At 45.5% G+C, this 20,714-nt stretch overlaps 1 protein-coding gene across 4 annotated transcripts in view; it reads right to left on the reverse strand.

The window, feature by feature from the left end:
- Positions 1-20,714, reverse strand: part of LOC3290216 (uncharacterized) — a 109,152-nt gene that overhangs the window by 59,411 nt on the left and 29,027 nt on the right. For all 4 annotated transcript variants that reach the window (XM_061646666.1, XM_061646663.1, XM_061646662.1 and 1 more), the window contains exons 2-3: positions 17,424-18,043; positions 2,284-2,425 (exon numbers count right to left, since the gene is read on the reverse strand). In XM_061646666.1, coding sequence (XP_061502650.1) covers positions 2,284-2,425; positions 17,424-17,469 — 188 coding nt within the window. In that variant the 5' untranslated portion in view covers positions 17,470-18,043. The remainder of the gene's footprint in view (positions 1-2,283; positions 2,426-17,423; positions 18,044-20,714) is intronic.

Genomic DNA, 20,714 nt, shown 5'->3' on the forward strand with positions numbered 1-20,714 from the left:
ATGATTCTCAGTATCCAAATCTTTATCGGAAATTCTGAAGTCATGCCTTCTTCAACTCTGAACTCTATCGGTTTCTTCAATCCGTAATCATTTTCAAACCGTATGATGATTTCATTCTTTTGGCACGATTCAAAGGAGCTCTTATCGCACGGCTCGCACGATTAAATAATCTGTACAGAGCCCTGATTTTAATTGTCATTTCTAGGCAAAAGACATCCGATTGAAACGATAAAGAAACAAAACACATCTAGAGCTGCACCGTACGATAACAGAATCAGTGACAAATCGGAGCAAAATCTCCCCCGAGTCTCGGGTGCCATAAATCGATTAGTACCGCCGTTGTCGTCTAGCGAGCTACGCTTATCGTACCGTGATCTTATTGCTGTCCATGAATTGAGCCAATGCTACCGATTGCCCGGCGACAACCGCGTATGACCGCGCGCAGTGGAGGTTATCGGCGAGGCTCATCGGGCCCGAGTGAGAAAGTATGCCTTCTGGACATCCGGGCAAAAGTGGTAAAACAATTTCAAAGGCAAACGCAGACCCCGCTGGAACGTATAAAATCGGCCCAGTTGCCGGTGAAACGACATCAGTCCCCAAGGTACGAAGCGCGCGAATTGAACTTCACAGTGATTCCATCTCGAACGGGAAAGTGACAGCTGCACACTCGGGGTTTAAGCTGAACTGAAAGGAAGCTGCAAAACAACAAGCATCGTTTGCCAAAGCCTCAAAATGAACGTATCGAAGCTGTTTGTTATCGTCCTGCTGGCCACGCTGCTGCTGTTTGGTGGTCAAGCCGAGGCGGGCCATCTGAAAAAGTTTGGCAAAAAATTGGTAAGCAACTAGCCATGGTAGCGAGCGGCCGGGCATTATCCCTTTCAGCTAAGGGCTGTTGATTTACTCACTGTATATTTGTTTCATTTTATCTCTCTCTCTATCTTTCCACTCTCGTTCACCGCGGGCGCAGGAAAAGGTGGGCAAAAATGTGTTCCACGCAGTAGAAAAGGTAGTGCCCGTACTGCAGGGTATACAGGATTTGCGTGACAAGAAGAACGGTCAAAGGGGTTAGCAAGGAACAGCCCGGTGGCTCGGAGGCTTGTTCAACAAGCTCGCAAATGGAGAGACAGTTTGAAGGCTGGACTGTTTTTGAGCCTGCAACCGTCACAAACATCAAAGGACTGTCTTTGCAGCCTGCGCAGCGAGATGAAGATTATTTGGAAGCAATATTGGGTTTGAGGTTTTATCTTTCCTCTTCAAAAAGAAAAAAAAATGGGAAGGTTTACAAACAACCTGTCCGGAGCAAAATTGCGTTTGAGATGAGTAAAAATGTAAACCGGTAACATATGTTTGCAGGATTGGAATAAATGGGGATTTATTGTGTAGGATTTCACTTGATGTACTAATAGAATTAATAAATATTTTGCATTGATTGTAAAATTACAGTTGTTTTGTGTAAAACAATTTAGGCCTTAATTACTACTGGATGACTGGCTTGTAACATTTATTCCGTTTGTTGAATGTGTACAAAGAACATTATTTTCACTTTCAGAAATACCTGAATAAAATCAAAGTTTAATGTTTGTTAATAATAAATCATTTTAAATTTTAAACGTATTCAAACAATTTAGACCTTATCGATAACAGAAAAGTACTCGAATGTAAGTGCAATACCGCTCCGATGCACGATTCGGTTCAAAATAAGGAAAGAAACTATTTTAAAATCCTTTCAAAAAATGAACCAATTTTTTTGATTGCACTGTTGGCATTTTTAGAACAAAAATTCAATAAAAATAATCTATAATTTTTTATCTGCTTTGATGCTTCCTTGTAAACGACTTGCAACCGTACATTCAAAATTGTAAGAATTTTTGATCGAATGAGTGTAAAGAAAAAAAAAAACAAACAAACAAACAACATGCTACAAAAGCGAGCAACCACAATTTTCAATTTTGCCAAACCACTGCACATTTCGTCAATGAATGTAAGCACACGCAACAATATAAGCAACAAAACGCGTCACAATTTTCAGCGGGAAGGATCTGCAAATGCACCAACGCACCAAAGCCATCCGAGCCGTGAGAAAGGTGCATCTCACAGCAGCACCACAGCCGTTAATGTTACGTCGTGTGCTGTTGCAAAAACTTCACCAAACGCGTCGTACGCGAACAACCTACGTAAGCGGAAAACGGGAATACAAACGGTAACGCATTCTAAACCCGTCTACGAGCGGTATTCGAGCGAAAAACATTCAACACAACACGCGACAACTCATCTGCTGATTACCTGGCGTCGGTCGGCTTGTACGTGACATCGTATTTGTCAACTGGCATCGTGTGTGGATCCATCGAGGTTTGCCATGAGACCCGTACCGATGTGGGCGTTAGGAAGGTGACGGTAATGTTTTCCGGCGCGGTAGGTATTGAACCTGCAGCATGGGTGAAGGAATAGAAGAGAGGGTAAAGTAAAAGTTAGTAAAATTGTGTACATACACGTGGCTCGTGGCTGGTCGTGGATACCTGGTAATTAAAAACGCTACGTTAATGAAAGGCAACACTGTAACGTTGACGTACAGCGGGAACACGTATAGGATGTGTTTGTACGATGGTGAATGTGGCAATATGACACATCCATCTAGGAATCAATTACATTTGAACTGGGCCGCTGATAATTATATTAATTATGTATTTGCAAATGAAACATATCATCGAGAGCTTGTCGATTAATGACCTGATATAAAATACATTCGTTTTTTCATTTTAAACGAAATGTGTTACTCTTTCCATGAACCTTACAATACACAAACAAGCAACTTGAGCACGTTATGCTTCACAAAGCTACTAAATATTCTATATAGCTTACTTAATGTTAGCTAACGCCAGAGCTAGACGAGTTCCAAGAATCATAAAAAAAGCTTTTAAATGGTTGATTTGGGAGGTTGAGGTTAAAACAACCATATAAGTTGGAACTTCTAGATAACAAAAGGCAACGAATATTTTCATCAAAATATGTTCTTTCTGACTTTTCAGAATAGACACCACTCTAGTCAGTAAGCGAAATGTTTCCCATTAAAGTTCCTAGAAGGTTTACAGCGAACAGTGAAAAGCGATAGACTTCCACGAAAATGGTACGAAAATGGCAGCTTGTCTAATAATTCCAAAACATTTATGTCTGTATTTATGTTCTCCACTATCGTTACATTTTGGCCATCGGCTAAGGATATATTTAACAGTTACTGGGGCCATGATTTTCGCTATTAGCGCCTACGCCGTTCCACGCGTTGTACACTGGGACCAACAAGGCTTCGCCACCATGAATTTGGTCTCAATCTCGACGTTGCGAGACGAATCTAGAGTCTCTCTCTTTCTTTATCTCTCTCATACGCACAAAAACGTTAAAACTAATGGCTTAATGACATGGTATCGGTCCACAGTTGCGGTAGGTTTGCATCGATTTTCCAACCAACGACGTGTACAAGACAACGCAAAAAGCGTTAATTTAAGTCTTAAGCATTTTCGTGGAAGTAAAGCTTTCATTAAAGCTCCTTTATGGCCGGTATACTCCCTGTAGCTAGCGTATCAGCGGCGATTAAACTAGCAGTAGATCTTCCAAAAAGATGAACCAATTTAGACTCCGGTGGTTCGCTAATCGAAATGCATAAATCTGACACTTTAAGCAGAGATAGCGAGATTGGGGGGAAGTATCCTAAGAAATCTTGATAGTCACAATAAATTGTGGGAAAAATGATAGCACAATTTTCCCCCGAATCTTGCCAAATTGCATAAAACCTCGCAGCTACGGGAATGTCCCTGCGAGGGTCGATGCTGTGCGGTAAGCCGCAACGCCAATCTTGTTATGATAATCTAGCTTTTTCGAGGAAAATATCCCCAAGAACCCAAGAACAGTGAGCACCGAACGAGATGAAAAGGAGCGAGCAAATGAATTGGGTCAACGTCGTTCGAACAACCGTAAAACAACGTTCAGCCTTATCAGATCGGAAGCAACTGGCTGAGCGGAGCATTCATCCGATTAAAACAACCAGAACTGTGAGATATAAAGAGTTTAAAATTACAATTTGCATATCTTTGGGTGAAATAAATACTGCAGAAGGGAGCAAAAAATCCCCCCACAAAAGTAACCCAATTCGTTTGCCGTTTCATTCACCACAACAAACAATGTTTGCATTACCCCAAACCAGGATGGTGTCGGGCTTGTCGGAAGCAGCGAAAACATCAGCTCCATTTATTTCCGCTTTCCATCCTTTCCATCCTTCCGTTGTACAAAAAAAAAAAACAAACGGCAGAAACAATAGCAAACATACTTACCACAATCATCAATAAAATCGGTCCCCACCTTTTCCGCCCGCTTGTTACGCAAATAATGGCTGCGATTGATGTTGATGATGATGGACGTACGATTGGTGTTAAAATGTGGTGTTCTGCCATTTGGTTGCGTTTGCAAATTTCCAAAACCCAACTTTATTAACCACTCTTGCACTGGGGAACGTGGCTAGCGGTGGGTAAACACGGGATTCCGAACCATTGTACTTTACATCAATCATTTTGGAAGTTTCCCGCCATCCATTTCGTTTCCCGAGCTTTATGTGCGGGTAACAGAGGAGGCAATTTTTCACGGTCCGGTCGGTCTCTTCCAGTGAGAGCTTTCCACCGCGCTACCACTTGACTGTTGCTGTTGTTTTTGTGTGTGTTAAGTTGATGGATTTGTTCTTTCGACGACGGCGTTTTCGGTTTATTAGTTTATGGGGGCTTGAGCGTTCAACTGTGGGTTTTAGTTTCAATAACTGACGTCTGACGTCTAACTGCTCGGTCGCTTATCGCTGTGCTCCGCGTTTTTCCAAAAATATTTAAGTGTATTTTCTAACGTACCCAGTTAATACTCGTTCAACTGACTACCAAACTGCCTCCTGTTACTGTTGCGCGTTAGTGTGCTATTTCATTGACCCACGACTGTGTATTAACGTTTTTAATCCGGGTTAACGGTGGTGTGATCAAAACCGCACATAATTTCGCGATGGCGGCTATCTGTTTCGCGTGTGCTGTGTCACTGGATGCTGCTGACTGTATCGTCGGCTGTGCGTACTGTGAGGCTACTTTTCACCGCGGTTGTTGCAGGCTGCCTTCCGAGCTGATTGATGCGGTCCTGACTCACATCGATCTGCACTGGAGCTGCACTGGGTGCACCAATATCCTGAAAAATCCGCGCTGCCGATCAGTCAAAGAGATCGGGGCTCAGGTCGGTTTTCAAGCTGCTCTCACCTCAACTGTTGCGGCTGTGGGGAAGCTTATTGAACCGATTATCGCCGAGGTGCGCAGTGGATTTACTCTACTGCAAAATGCACCCATACCTCAGCTTTGCAATACCGATCCTCGGCCCGTTGCGGGTAGAAAGCGGCGGCGTATCATCGAGGATTCTATGTCCCCTGATGTCAACAAAAACGTAAACATTCGTCAAAATAACATGTTTGCCGCGTCATCGCCAAGCGCGTACACTAACACTACAGTCGGCATCCCACCCTCGTCTACGCTACCGGATGAACTCATGGGAACCGATTCGCTATCGTCACCGCTTCGAGCAGCGTTTCCCCAGCCGACCACAGACAGAATATGGATCCGACTATCTCGCTTGTCCACTGCCGTCACCGTGGAGCAAGTGGTCGCTTCTGTGAAACGCCGTTTAGCCACCGATGACGTCCTAGCATACTGCTTGCTGAGGAAGGGAGTCAGTGTTGACAGCGTAAACTGGCTTTCTTTCAAAGTGAGAGTACCGGCCGCCCTTCGTGACGCAGCACTCGCCCCATCGTCCTGGCCTGTCGGTATTGGTGTACGTGAATTTGTACAATCCCGTCAACGAGAGCATGGGCACTCATCGTCACCAATCACCATCAAACACCGTTCTCTCACACGCACACCTGTTGTCATCGATCGCCGATCGATGCCTCGCACACCAACATCCACTGTCCATCACGCACCGGCACACGCATCAACTTCACAGGCTCAAACACTAACATCACCACAATTGGGAGAACACACGCTGAACGACACTACTCATGGTCCTAATTCAACACTCATTGACGGCCCGCTTTTAATTCGCCGCACTTCCAACACCAACTTACAACAGACCACACTTGACCGTTTCTTTCACGAATAGACGAACCTCTGTTAAGTCTGCACAAACACCTACCTGTTATGTTCCTGCTGCTAATGCGCTTCGCACTGCCCGTTCCACTGCCTCTGTTTACTATCAAAACGTGCGGGGACTGCGCACGAAGGTCGATGAGTTTCGCCTGTCGGTGTTGGAATCCAATTTCGATGTAATAGTGCTTACGGAAACCTGGCTCGATCCTAGTCTACCTTCGGCTTTGCTGTTTGACGATAGCTTCCGAGTCTACCGATGCGATCGTAGTGTTGACAACAGTACATGTTCCCGCGGTGGAGGTGTGTTGATTGCGTGCTCTCAGTCTCTGACGTCACGGGAGCACACAACGGTGCATCCATCGCTTGAGCTAGTGTGCGTTGTAATACAACTAGGTAATTCCCGACTATTCATCATTGCTGCATACCTCCCGCCTAGACTTGCCGCAAATGCTGCCACGCTCCGTGAAATCGAAAATTGCATTCGCTCATTATGCTCAACTATGCATCCCGGAGACGGTTTACTCCTGTTAGGAGACTTCAACCAACCTCTCGTCTCCTGGTCAGCCGCTCAGCATGATCCGGATTTGCCATTTCTGCATTATGAGCCACGTACGCGATCGGCTCTCTCCGCTCTGTTTATGGACGAGATGCATCATAGCGGACTCTTCCAGATCAATGGTCATCTTAACACCAGCGGACGCGTCTTAGACCTGGTGTTTGCAAATAATGCTGTTGCTTCTGTTTGCCTTCCGCTTGAACTTTGCCTCACCCCGCTGTTAGCAATTGACACCTATCACCCGGCGCTTGAGTTGGCCATCCCGCTACCACGAGAGGAATCAGCCGTTCCTGCGCTAACATCACGCCTTGACTACGCGCGGACGGACTTTAACAGGCTCCTGCCGATGATCGCCTCGTTCGCGAATGTCTTCGATTGTTCCCATTACGCCACTCTTGACCTCGCTGTGAAAGATTTTGAGCGGTTCATGTTGCAAGCCCTGAATGAATGCACGCCGGTGAAACGACCTAAACGAGGCCCCCCTTGGGGTGACAGAACGCTGCGCAGGCTCAAAACGGCTAAAGCTGCCGCGTATCGCGATTATTTGTTGCGTAGGTGTCCCGCTGCATTGCGCAACTATAACACTGCGCACTCTCTCTATCGGCGCTATAACAGGTTCCGCTACCTGGGGCACGTACGGCGTACGGTTTTGCGCTGCCGCGGCAATTCACGTGTACTGTGGAACTTCGCAAACAATCGTCGGAAATCCTCTGGTTTTCCTAGCTCCGTCAGTTACAACGGGCGCAACGGCAACAATCCGTCTGCTGTATGTGATATTTTTGCCTCGCGCTTTGCCGCCACCTTCCTTCCAGCTGTAATTGATGAGAGGCAGATAGCCGACGCATTATCAAACGTACTGGTGGATGCTATGGCCCCAAACTTGCCGATCATCGATGAGTATTCAGTCTCGAAAGCGATTGACAGGCTGAAATCTTCGTTTGCTCCAGGGCCTGACGGTATCCCGGCTTCCACGCTTAAGCGTTGTGGCACCAACATCGCGCCTATCCTGGCCTCGATTTTTCGCGACTCGCTGCGTTCGGGCATCTATCCTGCCAGCTGGAAAACTTCGTGGCTTGTTCCAGTGCACAAAAAGGGGGACAAATCAAATGCATGTAATTACCGTGGCATTACATCGCTTTGTGCCTGCGCTAAGGTCTTCGAGCTCCTAGTGTACGAACCTCTCCTCGCAGCTGCCTCGAACTACATTAGCACAGCTCAACATGGATTTGTCCCTCAGCGTTCAACCACCACCAACCTGGTTGAGTTCGTTAGCCTCTGCCACAGGACCATCGATGCCGGCTTGCAGATCGACGCAGTCTACACGGACATCAAGGCTGCCTTCGATAGCGTTCCGCACGCCTTGCTGCTCGCAAAGCTCGAAACGCTTGGTCTGCCTGTGCAGCTGCTGGCCTGGATGCGCTCCTATCTTACTGGTCGCACATACTGCGTGAAGATGGGACCCCATACGTCGCGCCGTATCGATGCTTCTTCTGGGGTGCCGCAGGGGAGTAATCTTGGACCGCTGCTGTTTGTCATTTTCCTGAATGACGTAACACGGTTGCTCCCTCCTGACGGCCACCTACTGTATGCAGACGACGCGAAGCTGTTCCTGCCTATCCGCGACCGGTCAGACCAACTCCGCCTTCAAGCCACTCTAAGTGCCTTCCAGTCATGGTGCTCTTTGAATGGTCTTGAATTGTGCGTCGAGAAGTGTGTTGTCGTTACGTTTGCGAGAAAGCGGTGCCCCTTAGTGTATGACTATGCGTTAAATGGATCTACCATTGGTCGCAAAAGCTGTGTCACGGATCTAGGAGTGCTCCTTGACGAAAAGTTGAGCTTCCACGACCAGCTAGAGCACGTTGTCACTAAGGGTAACCAATTGATCGGCTTACTAAAACAAATAGCACGAGACATCACTGACCCGATTTGCATCAAGACGCTATACTGTGCTTTGGTGCGACCAGTGTTAGAATACGCTTCTGTAGTATGGTGGCCTACAGCTGCTCGTCCCCTAGCTCGTTTAGAGTCGATCCAGCGCAAATTCACGCGGTTCGCTTTGCGCTCCTGGAGTGTCCAACTTGACTATGAGGGACGCTGTGCGTTGCTTGGCATCGAGACGCTGAAGCAGCGGAACTGCAACGCTCAGAGGCTGTTTGTCGCGGGACTTCTTGACAATCGGATCGACTCGCCCGCGCTTCTTTCGAGGCTCAACATGTATGTCCCGCCGAGATCGCTCCGAGCTAGATCGCTACTTGACGTGGAGGAACGCCGCACTCGCTTTGGCTCCTCTGATCCGTTTATTCGTATGTGCCGTGAGTTTAATGTCATTTGTGATCGTCATCAACCTGACATGTCGCGCACCGCATTGTTGAATAGTATTCGTGTCGCGCGACCTTTTACATGTTAATTATGTTACTTAAGACTAAGCGTGACAAATGAATGACCGTAATGTGACTATCTTATAATGAATGAATGTAAATGAATTCGCTTCATGTGGGCCACTTGCGGTCCGTTGAATTTTAATAAATAAATAACAAATAACAAATAACAAATTGTTGTTAAATATGCAGCCCAGACAGACAAAAATGGCTCTGATTTGCAAACAAAAAACCCAACAACATGACTCCATTGCAATTAGCGATACGCTCACAAAAGCCCCAAAACGGAAAACATGCTGCATGATGGATGGTTTTCCGCTGTGCTATTAAAAGGGCGATCTAGTTGGGATTCGCATCGGCTGCATGTTGATGAACTTAGAAGCAAAATTACTCTCAGCGCTGGCAAGACGATCGTGAGTAAGTAGCAGTTGCAAACAACTATGCAGCATTTGAAGGACTCTTCCTGGAACTACTAATTTTGACAGCGTAATATAACATTGATGAACGCAGTTTGGATGCTTCGGATCAAAAATTAATCCACACGAGAGTACACAGTACTACGGGTACGAGTTATACAGGGGAGACGGTACAGCTCTTGTTCGTGCACTCAACCGGTAGCTAATTTATATTCCTCCCGAACAAGCGCCAAATGCTGATCGTCGAGGCAAACGGGTGGAAACTTACTGCCGCTGGGTCAAACTTTCCCGTACGCGGGTGTTCTCTCCACGCTTGTTCACGGGGAACAATCTCGCGAACAACTTTCCGTGTACCGCTGGGTGTAGAGAAGAGTGTGTTGTGTGTATAATCCGGAGCATGCATTTTAGTGTCGGAAATGATTAGAATGTTGGAACTCGTGCTCTGTCAAGTGCGATTGATGAGGTACATGGTTCTTCTCTTTATACGTTCTACATGAAGTTTGGCATGCATACACACACACACACACATACACGCGAGAGAGTACTAGGGTATTCTGAGCATGATTTGCTGTTCTATTTATATGCTTTTCTTCTTTGCGGACTTATGTTCTTTTTGACATAACATCTCCAGGGTATTGTCTGTATTCATTAAAACTTGTTATAAAACTTTTTTGAGATGAATTGAAGAAGTGAGTAATGCTGAGATTTGAACAAACGATGATTGTCGTATAATACCATGTGCTTTACACTGTGCCAAGCAGCTCTAATCGAGTCAACGTGCTAGATGCCTATTTAATCCAATGATAATGGTTAAACCGTGTTGGGATTTAATGTTATATTTTTTAAGTTTCTGTTTTATTTGTTTGCATTATAGCACACTGCGCTCTAGATTAGCACCACAAATGTACGAAAAAATGGACTTAGTTCATAAAAAAATCAATCAACTTTCTCATCTCTTTTCTACGCACCGAACCGAGCATTCTAGACCTTGTCCGGAAATGGGAAACTTTCCACCACATACACTATTCTTTCAATATTGCTATGCTGCGAAGGAGATGGAGAGCTAATCTCTACCACAGAAAAATACGTGCCTGGCAAGCAGAACGACGACGAACACGATCGTTTGTCCCGTTTTGACATCCTCGATAGACCGTGTCGTAGAAAAAAAGGAGGACAACAATCAACGAACCAAAGCACAAGCGTAAAGCATCAAAATCTCATCAATTATCCTAATTATACCATAATCGATGAGTAGGCGGGAGCAGCAGGAGCATCGCCTATGATATGTTTAGTGAAGTGATAAAATAAAATAATTAATCAACCCACTGGCGCCACCAGCGTGGGAAAGAATGCGTACCGCCTTGGCAGGGACTGTGACGTGCTACCTTTGTGCTTTCCTTCCGAACGCTCCCGGAATCTGTAATTGGTGACACGTTCGTGGGATGAAGCTTTACGTTCGATCGCACACACACACACACTTAATATTAACATTAGTCTTAATATTGTCTATTTCTTGGGAGGTGATACTAACGCGACACGACATGCGACACACACACTCTCTCTCCTTCTATTCTTTCTTCCCGGAGGCACGTAACGAATTCTCTTTTCCATCGCTCACGGTAAAGCGTTGATCGGATTGCAGCTGGTACGGTTTTGGCACTAAATTCAGCATTAAAGACAGTGTCAGTTTCATCTGCTTCTCCACCCATGGTTTATTATGTTTTTACCCCCACGTTCTCAGAGTATAGGATGCTGTTTTCTGCCCACCGGCAAGACGGATGTCTAAGTTGTCAGATTAATTTCTTAAGGAAACAACATCCGCCCACTCTCGGCCCGGGCGCGGTGCTTGCTTCATTTTGGATGGAACTTTCACACCAAAAACCGTTGCCGTTGTCGTGTTCTTTTGGCACTTTCGCTGACCCAATTTTGTTGTTCGGGAGTAAAGTCGTGTACAAAAAAGGGTGAACTTCCAAATGTAAAACGACAACGAAAGACAGTCGTAGCATCGTCACTTGAACTGTCATTATATTTTGTTGCCTCCTTTTATTTTGCTGTGCTTGTTTTGTCGCTTGAGCGACGGGGTTCTGATTTGTTGTGCAATTTGTGCGAGAAGCTTTCAGATTATGTTACCGTTTTTCGTGCTAATAGGTTGAAGATAAGCGATGAGAGACATTGAGGGTTTGAAGTTCTGCCAAAATGACAAACAAGTTGCAAAAAGAACTCACCCAACGCTGTTGATTAAAATTAGAATTTTTGGAACGTGCAATATCTTCTCAGTCGATGAATCGTTTTAAGTATGTTTTATTGGTTTAAATAGCAATGAATTTCAAACAGTGAAAGATTAACACGTATCTCCATTCAGTTGAAACTCTATTGAATAATACGCGAGAAGCATAAGCTTCTTATCAAGAGCTCGTTAGACACCAGTCCATGTAACAAAGCTCTATCCTGTAAGTGCGTTTAAGAGGATCAAACGCCATCAATTATCTAGCTTTCTTAAACCTTTGGTCTTTACTTCAAAGCTTACGCTTCCATTGAAGGGTCACTTTAACGCAATAATCGCCGTTCGATTGAACGACCGACCGACTTGACCTGTCCAGAAGGCACGCCGGTTTGTTCGTACCGTTTACCCTCCACCAACAAATGGCTCAATAGTGCTAATGGAATACCGGGCCCAAAACATCACGGTCTAATCGGTGCTTTATGGCCGTACCGTACCGCAAGGGAACAAACAATGCCGGGTAGGTTACGCTCTCGTTACACATTTTCTTTCCGAACATTCCAGCGAGATAAATCAACGGATGCTAATTAAATTTTCATCAACGGCACAGTTTCCTGGCTGTTCGTCTCGTCTCGTGGCTACACGTCTCCGAAGGGGTGCTGATGAAACGGAATGGTTCATTTCGAAGGCAGCTTGATTGTGATTCGGGTTCCGTATTTCGCTGTCGCTGGGACGGTGCGTCTGTATACTCAAGGAGGGGGAAATATATTTAGCAAACAGAAAACAAGGTGAACGATCTAGAACAGATAAGAGTGTTTGGTTTGGGCCGGAAGCTAATCATCATTTATCTTTTCCAATTAGCAGCAGCAGTTAAGGATTTTATTGGCATCGAGAACAAATAATTGTAATTGTGCTTTGTACTGTCCCCGGAATGACATTAACTGTCGAGAATTGTCTTGTTGAAACAGAAAAGCACTCGGAAAGAAGACAAAAAGTGAGCTATAGGAATGAAACAATGAATAATTAATATTCCATTGTTCAGCCATTTTTTCACAAAGTTAAACGTTAAGAGACAACTTTCTTCTTATGTTCCATATCTAAAACATCACGTATGGTTGGAGCACAAACTTTAATATGAAATAATCTTTATCCAACCTGTTTTAAAGCCCAGTAAAGTTTTCCTTTGCTACCATGATGGATCCAGTCTTTATTCATCGTTCCCCTTCGCTCGACATCATGTGTAATGAAAATGGATATTACATGTAGAGTGTCGCACACTCACCCTTAAGCTGTGAGCATGCAAAGTGTGAGTAAACTTTTCATCACCTGTGTTAAAAGTGAAAACACTCTGCTGAAATCGAGAAAGTGTGTGTTTCAAGGTGTGAGCATGTAAGTATGTAACTAAGCATGAAAAGGAAACTTTCTTTCCGAGGCTTTAACTATCGATCAATAGTCCCTATAGTACCTTTCATGGCTTTTTTGGACAAACTAACTTTGTCTACCAACATTAACAAAAGAAAAAAGCTTTCTTCGCTCCGTATTCATGCCCGTCAGGTAGTTGAATCTTTTGCAAACCTTATATTCGCTGCTACTACCAACATACCGACACAATCCTGCCTTCATCGCCGAACGGCTTTTGAATTTCGTCACCATCTGCAAATTTCTTCCCTTCCGCAGAGAAAGCCATTCTTTTACAGGACCATCATTACTGTGCTGTCGTTGACACACATGTGCTCACGGGACGTTGCTTTGAAGCTCGGCAGGCATAATTTACATACTCATTTCCCACTCAAACTGGGCTGCAGTATAAGTATGTGTGAAAATTGAAACGAAACTAGCGCTACAAAGGATCGATCCCGGGGGAGGAAAGGAACGAGAAGCACGTTACGCGATGAATGGCGAGAATTTTCTACCAATTATTGAAACATAATTGACGCTGAAAATAGCACGTCACCGTACGCGTCCGATTGCGGAATGCTCTGGAGACTGTGCTCTAGCACAAAAACCGGCCCGTAAGCAGTAAGGACGAATTGAATTTAGTCGGTGGTTGGTCGACGGAGCGTACCACTAACGAATCCAATATGGCACTACAGCCTCGGGGCTCGGTGATGATTAGTGCTTAATTGTACGGGGAATTGAACTGTCACCTCTGACGGGTCGTTTCGATTGTAGGTCAGTATGGGTATGCCCATAAAAGCTCGGGCTTTTTATAAGTGCCTCTCATTCTCTCTACCACTATCCGTGCACGCTATTTTATGTACAGTTTCATTGGAGAATCTAATTGTGCCATTTTCACATTCAAAAATAATTTAATGAAGAGCGTTAGGTTTGAAATAAAGTTGACGGTTTTTAATTAATGAATAATTGTGTTGTTCAATTTGTCGATCAAAGCCGTGTTTTTTATGAATATGGTAATAATAAAGTTCAACAAAGCAGCTGGAAAAAAGAATGCTAAAAAAATACTATAAAAATAGTAACTTCCATGCAGCTTTTTTCAGTTTAAGTTTGATTAAATCTTTTGCGGAAAACATTTTTATATTGAAATTCATGATAGGAACAAGATGTAACAAGATGTTAAGGATCGCTTAATCTTTCTAGATCGCTTTTAGTTGCACACACAGTACGTTCAAGTAAAGATAGTGTAAATACAATGACAAGCTGTAACCTCAAAGAGGAACAAAAGCGTTACACTACTACAACCAAAAAGGCACCGAACTTGTAATTATTTCGAAAGCATGCTCTGCCATTCATTTACATCCCAATGCATTGTAAAACAGATTCATTTCCATCTAACACAACGACTTTCTGCTCTGTTGTGCAAAACTTTAAATTCATTATGCCATCCTTACTCACGAGCGCGATTTCGAGTTCCATTAAGACAAGCAGCCGAGCAAACGATGACGAAATACATGGTATCGTGGGATTGGGAAGGCAACAACATACGCCAGGCAACATCTTATCGTGCTTTTGCCATCAGTCCTTTCATTTGTAAATGTTGCTGTCGACTCTTACTCCCTTGTTCGTCGCAAAGACGGTGCTGTAACTGCAGATGATGTGGCCATAAATTTTGCAAATAAATATTGCCCCCACTAACACAGAGACACACAGAGACCACGGGACCCGCGAACGTAATTCATAAGTGCAAGTGCACGGTTGCACCGAGCACCGAGTGCCAGCCCTCGGTTTCATGTTTCCGTCGCCATGATGGTGCCTACCATCATACCGGTGGTAATTAATTGAATATGGGCGATGCCGATGTCGGCGCTGGAAACAGTGACGTCGGCCTTCGGTCGTGGGTCGTGTGCAACTCCGCTCGCTCATTTTTCGGTTTCGGTTGGAGCTGCAGGCCGCGGCCACTGCCACGAAGCGACCTTCAACCGAGCAAATAAAGAGCGCTCGAATCATCCACTCGACGATTAACGAACGAGACAAACCTATGGCAAGAGCTGTAATGTATGTGTCTATGTGTGTGTGTGTGTTTGTGTGTCTTTATGTCCTTCCACTCTTAGCATGCATGCACTCAACAAACAAACGAACCCTTCCCGCCCTTCGTGCACCGTTCGCTAGACACAGTGGCAAAACGGTCCCGAGACGTTGCGCTTAGAAATTAATGCATAATGGGAAAACTTTTGTCTTGTCGCTGGCAGCACCAACAGCGAGGCGGAAAAAGGCAGCACAAACAAGGATGACGAGACGCCCGGATCGGGCCTTGCCGGCTCGGGTGGCTCATTTTACATACCGTTAGTGTCATGCGCTTGCAATGTGCAATTTAAGCACGCGTCCGACCTTGATGTCCTTTGCTCGGCCGTGCTCGGTGCGAGTGCACGAACCGGCCCCTGGTGGAGCCTTATAATGCACACGAAAGCGCTCTCGAAGTAAAGCTTGATGGGCTGTGCTATATGTGGCTGTGGAGAAATTATGCCCACAGCTACAAAATAAGGGGGCACGTTTTTCTCCCCTGCAAACCGATGGTTTCAGGTGCTGTTGGCGGTGGTGCACTGGTGCAGTGATATAGTGGTGGATCAGGCTTAAATTTGCCTATCCCTACTCTGGCTGGCGCTCTGGCTAGGAAGGGCTGCCGAAGGTGCGCGGGAATGCATAATTAATTTCAGCCAAACACATCCGTGCTGGGTTCTGCCGAATGCTGTAAGTATGATGTCAAGTGGGTTCGTTGCATCGATAAAGCACGGAATCTGTGGAGCTGTGACCGGTGACTGCTGGACTAGTGTGGGGACTTATTACGCCGAGCAGGAGAAGCTCCATAAATCTTTTGTTGGAGACATTTTAGTAACAAACACTACTGTTATTACTTTACCAATCGGTTTTTACAACGATCATGAATGATAACTGATGAAAACCATGAGATATAGTGTGTATGTTTAAAAAGTCCACACGAATGACCAATATATCTTTCCTTTACTTTCAGCACAACAAAGAATGATGTAAATATTACTCTCAAAATTTAATAACAAATCAATCATTATTTCTCCACTTCCCTGTTTTAATAGATCATTTTTCCAACACCCCTTTATCCTTTCAATCATTTGCTCCGCTTTCAACACGCAAAAGCACTATCGTGACCTAAATTGGTACTCACTTCCATCTCCATTTTGTGGTTCGAACGCATTGTCATGCCCTGCCAGTAATCCCAGAACTGGTTTCCATCGGGGCTTTTGGGCTGATGATTAGACAAACAAACCCACACACACAAACACACATTGGCTGTGCTCCACTTTCAGCAGCACTTAGTAATATTACCAAAATACACAATTTATACACCACCATGACATTGACAAAACCCGTCATTACTTGGACGTTTGAGGTCATGCGTAAAGCCTTAAATCTAGCTCAGCGTGAGAGCTCCCCGACAGTACTGCAGGGTTTTTTAAAGGAATGTTGGGTGTTTGTGTCTTGTTTAGCGCCCTCACTGTCTCTGTTTGTCAAAAACCGCTAGCTGATTTTGATAAGGGTCCGTGTGTTTACTGTCAGGTTCGGTTTTTGGGGTGCGTGTATAAAGCCATCAAACGACTCTCTTTGTGGTAGGTTTCTGGTTTTGTAGAAATTTTCGGAGTATTCTACGTAACGCTTCCTTCTTCTCTTGCACTGAGCGATGGATTTCGATCACACATATTCGTTCGAGTTCGTTCGGTTCCCCTCGGAATCGTTTGGACATTCTTGCCCTGTAGTGTTAGGCCCTATTGGTGTCCGTGTGGCTAATTAATGAGTGCCGAAGATTGATGGGGGAAACCGAAAGGAGGACAACCCTGACACTACGAGCCCACACATATGGTGACACACACAATCGCACACTCCCGCGGTAGCAGCAGCAGCCACCGGGGACAAGCAAAAGCTTTTACACGATGTAATATGGTTTTGTTTTACCATGCGTATGAACATTGTTTTCCCTCCCAATGTACACAGCTCCCACAGTGTGCTGCTGTGTCGTCTCGGTGACGGGTGTTTTGTTTTTCGTTCCACTTCTTCCACTACTACTTTGCCCTGCAAACATGTACACAACACCACCGTAGAGTGATTGCACCCTGTGGACTGCTAGCTAAGCAGTGTTGCTTTACGTCGAACGCTTACATGTTGGAGCCCATGCCGAAAGAGATTCGGCAAAAGGTCAAAACACCACTTTAACTTCTAACTTCTACGCACACACACACACACACACACATACACACACACTGAGACACTTACCAGCGAGTCCTGCGTGTACGGCTAGCAAAGCGGCCAGCGCGAGCATCTTAGTGTCCGACGACGCGCCCTATCAGGTTTCTCCTCTGTACGTTGGCGTCCGTTGCTGGCGCAGCATTGGTAATGTCCCTCGCACGGCCGGCAACCGGACGGTGGTGGGCCGGCAGGGGGTGATGCTGCAAAATGGTGATGCAAAATGGTCGCCCGGTCCGGTCGTTGAGCGATATCCTCCTGAGTACAGCCTCAGGAGGTCGTCAAAGCGGAAAACCTCGGCCCCCGAGACGTTACGCACCGTTTAACTCCACCGTTTGGGGTTTCGGGGGTGAGAAATGAGCGCGTTTGTTTACGCTGTATAAATTTTGGATTTCACTTGCACTCACTTTGCGCTGCTCCTTCCTTACACACTTTGCGTTTTTTGCGCACAATCGAGACGACTGTCAGGGCCTACGACGGAGATATACGGCCTTGCAGGGTAAACGTGATCGCATTTATTATCCAACTGCCGTCTACTGCGAGATGGCTATCTTCACTCTCACTTCTCACTGCACTGCACAATTTAAAGCACACAAACACGGACACAGAAACACAGCAGCAGTTAGTTCACTGCCTGATCCGTTCAATTGCTTTCGAAGCGTGCACAGGAGAGAAAAAAGAAAAAAATATATAAATATGAATAAACAACCGGTCGGACACTTGACCACACTCAATGACCCTACAACCGACACCATTTGCCCTTACGGTTTACGGCTTTGGCGCGACTACCAGCCACCACTACCACAGCACGTCCGAGTGCAAGTGAGGAAAGATTTGGCGCAAACCGTCAGCATTCCGTCAGAGCATTGCCATTGCCGTGTCAACTGTATTGATTGTGCTGGAATGCGAAAAATCTTCAACTCCGGGTTTTTTTTTCTTGTTGTATTATTTCGCACCGTCTAGCGTCCCCGATCGATTAGCCGAGAGCGCTTTAGCTAGCTTTTCACTTTTCACTTCTCGTTCCGTGCACTTCGGCTCTTCGGTTCTGGAAAATTCACCATCATTCCCGTTCCAGCCGGGCCGGATAGGATGGTAAGTCTTCACCTTTAGCTGCCTACGCTGCACAACACAATCAGGACGCTACCGTTACTTAACAATTTCATAACTTTCAACCTGCCTGTAACGCCACAGGGACATTGGAACACACACACAACGGCTTCGGGATGGGTAATTCTATTAATTTTCCTGCAGCTCAAACGGGCGCGCGGATTCTCCGTCCGTCCGTCCGTCAGTCCGTGCGATGCCGTCCTTTTTCGCACGGTTGACACTTGACACACTGATGGGAGGAGGTTTGGACGAACAGGGCACGGGTTTTCCCCCCTTGCCACTCTGTCCGAGTTGATGTTCTTTTTCACTCGCACGGGTTTTGCTACTGGAGTTGTTTTTAGCTTCCCACGAACCGGCAAACGGGTGGCATTTGCTCCGGTAACCTTTCCGGATTGTTGACCACTCGTCGGCGATTGAGCTGTAGCGGTGCTGTTGGGTGCTGGAAGGGGGGGCTTTAAGGGCGCTGATTCTGGTACACTGGTGGAATGTTACGAGCGGAAAATCAGTACACGTCCTGGAAGGAGAATAAAAACACCAGCCGCTATTAGTAGTTTTCTACGCGAAGGAAACAACGCTGCATAGTGTTGGTAGAAGGTAGTTGTTTGTTAAAGAACCCTTTGGATAAAGTATCACAATGACGTGACAGTTGACACTTTAAATACTTTCATTCAACACTGTAACATAGCAGTTTAAACATAAAAAGTCAAATTATATGTGCTAAAACAAGGGGAAAATTGGACTTGACTGTGGGTTAAATTGATGGGTTGATTGGATGAAAATAATTAATGATTAGAGCCTGCATAGAGTACCTCATCTTCTCATACAATTGTTGATGTTTGTTTGAGGTACTTAATGCATTAAAGATGCTTTGACATCAAGATCTCAATCTTCTCAGCTTAGCAGTTTGACCAGTCTTGAGCACGAAATGTTCAGCAATGCTCCGCTCTGGTCCAACTTAATCAAGGTTCATACCTTTTTGTTGAAGTTCAAGGCCGTTCAAGACCTATCAATCATGGAGCAATAAAAGTGATTTAAGTTGATCAGATGAATCGTCCGAATCGAACTATACCCAGCTGACGATGTTCACTGCCATTAGTTCTACTAAAATGCTTCACTCTGCTCAGTCATACTTACTAATAGGAGCCCTAAAAATTACTAACCCATGTCCAGATTTAACCATACACGATGACTCAAAGTTTACAATCCCTCGCCCCAAAAAAAGACCCATTAACCCGGTACGAGATTGATGCACGTACCAAAACATTTCACCCCGGCCGTTGTTGTTGTTAAAACATGACAGGTTGTTGTTGGCGATAATTATACAATCGCTCGTTTACATCCACCGGCATGTACATACACACACACGCGCTGCTCGTTTCCCAAACCCTGGCCGGCGTTAGGATGGGTGTTTTGTTTTTCCTCAACCACTCACTCCCACCCATTCCAGGAGAGGCAAAAATGAAAAAAAGCAAAGCAACAATAACAACATCCATCACAAACAATCCATCATACAACAAAGTGCGGGTGAACGATGCCCTGGCCTGGCGTGTTGTGCTGGCGTGCAGGGCCATGATGATGACGATCGTGTTCTAAAGAACACACACAGACGCATACTCACAAAACACCATTTGACAGAGTCGACCCACGGGTACAGGTCCGGGATATAAACATGGTGTTAAAAACCTCGAGATAAACAAATGGATAAATGGATCCTGCCGCTTCCCCTGTCGGTGTGCAGCCACCGGTATTTGGCTTTGTTTCTTATTTTTATGAGTGGTTTACAATGGAAGCGGGTTTGTAATTTTTTTTATGACAGAGTTTTTCATGGACATTTGCTTCCCTTTGGAGGCAGGGCAAAAAGAAAAAGCTATAACCGTGCATGGTGCACGGACGTTTGGTGCGAAAAATCTCTCCTATCCACTCTATAAACTCGTGCTGCATCGAAATGGTTCACCAGATGCACCCGGCGGTATCGCCCAGCAAACGTGCGATCGTCATCTTCGTGACCCCCGTGAAACGCGAACGTCTCATAATCCCAAACAAACAAACAGCAACAGCAAGCACTTTTCCTGCCAAACCAGTTCGTGATATGCAAATCAATCTCACCGTCCACGTCCAATCGGGCTGCTGTTTGTGGAGCAAACAACGTCCCAAAACAATCGGCCACCGGACAAACCACGCTAACCTCGAATTACCCCCCCGTACTCCCATACG

Source organism: Anopheles gambiae, chromosome 2 (genome assembly GCF_943734735.2).
Source record: "Anopheles gambiae chromosome 2, idAnoGambNW_F1_1, whole genome shotgun sequence".
In the NCBI taxonomy this organism is placed as follows: Eukaryota; Metazoa; Arthropoda; class Insecta; order Diptera; family Culicidae; genus Anopheles; species Anopheles gambiae.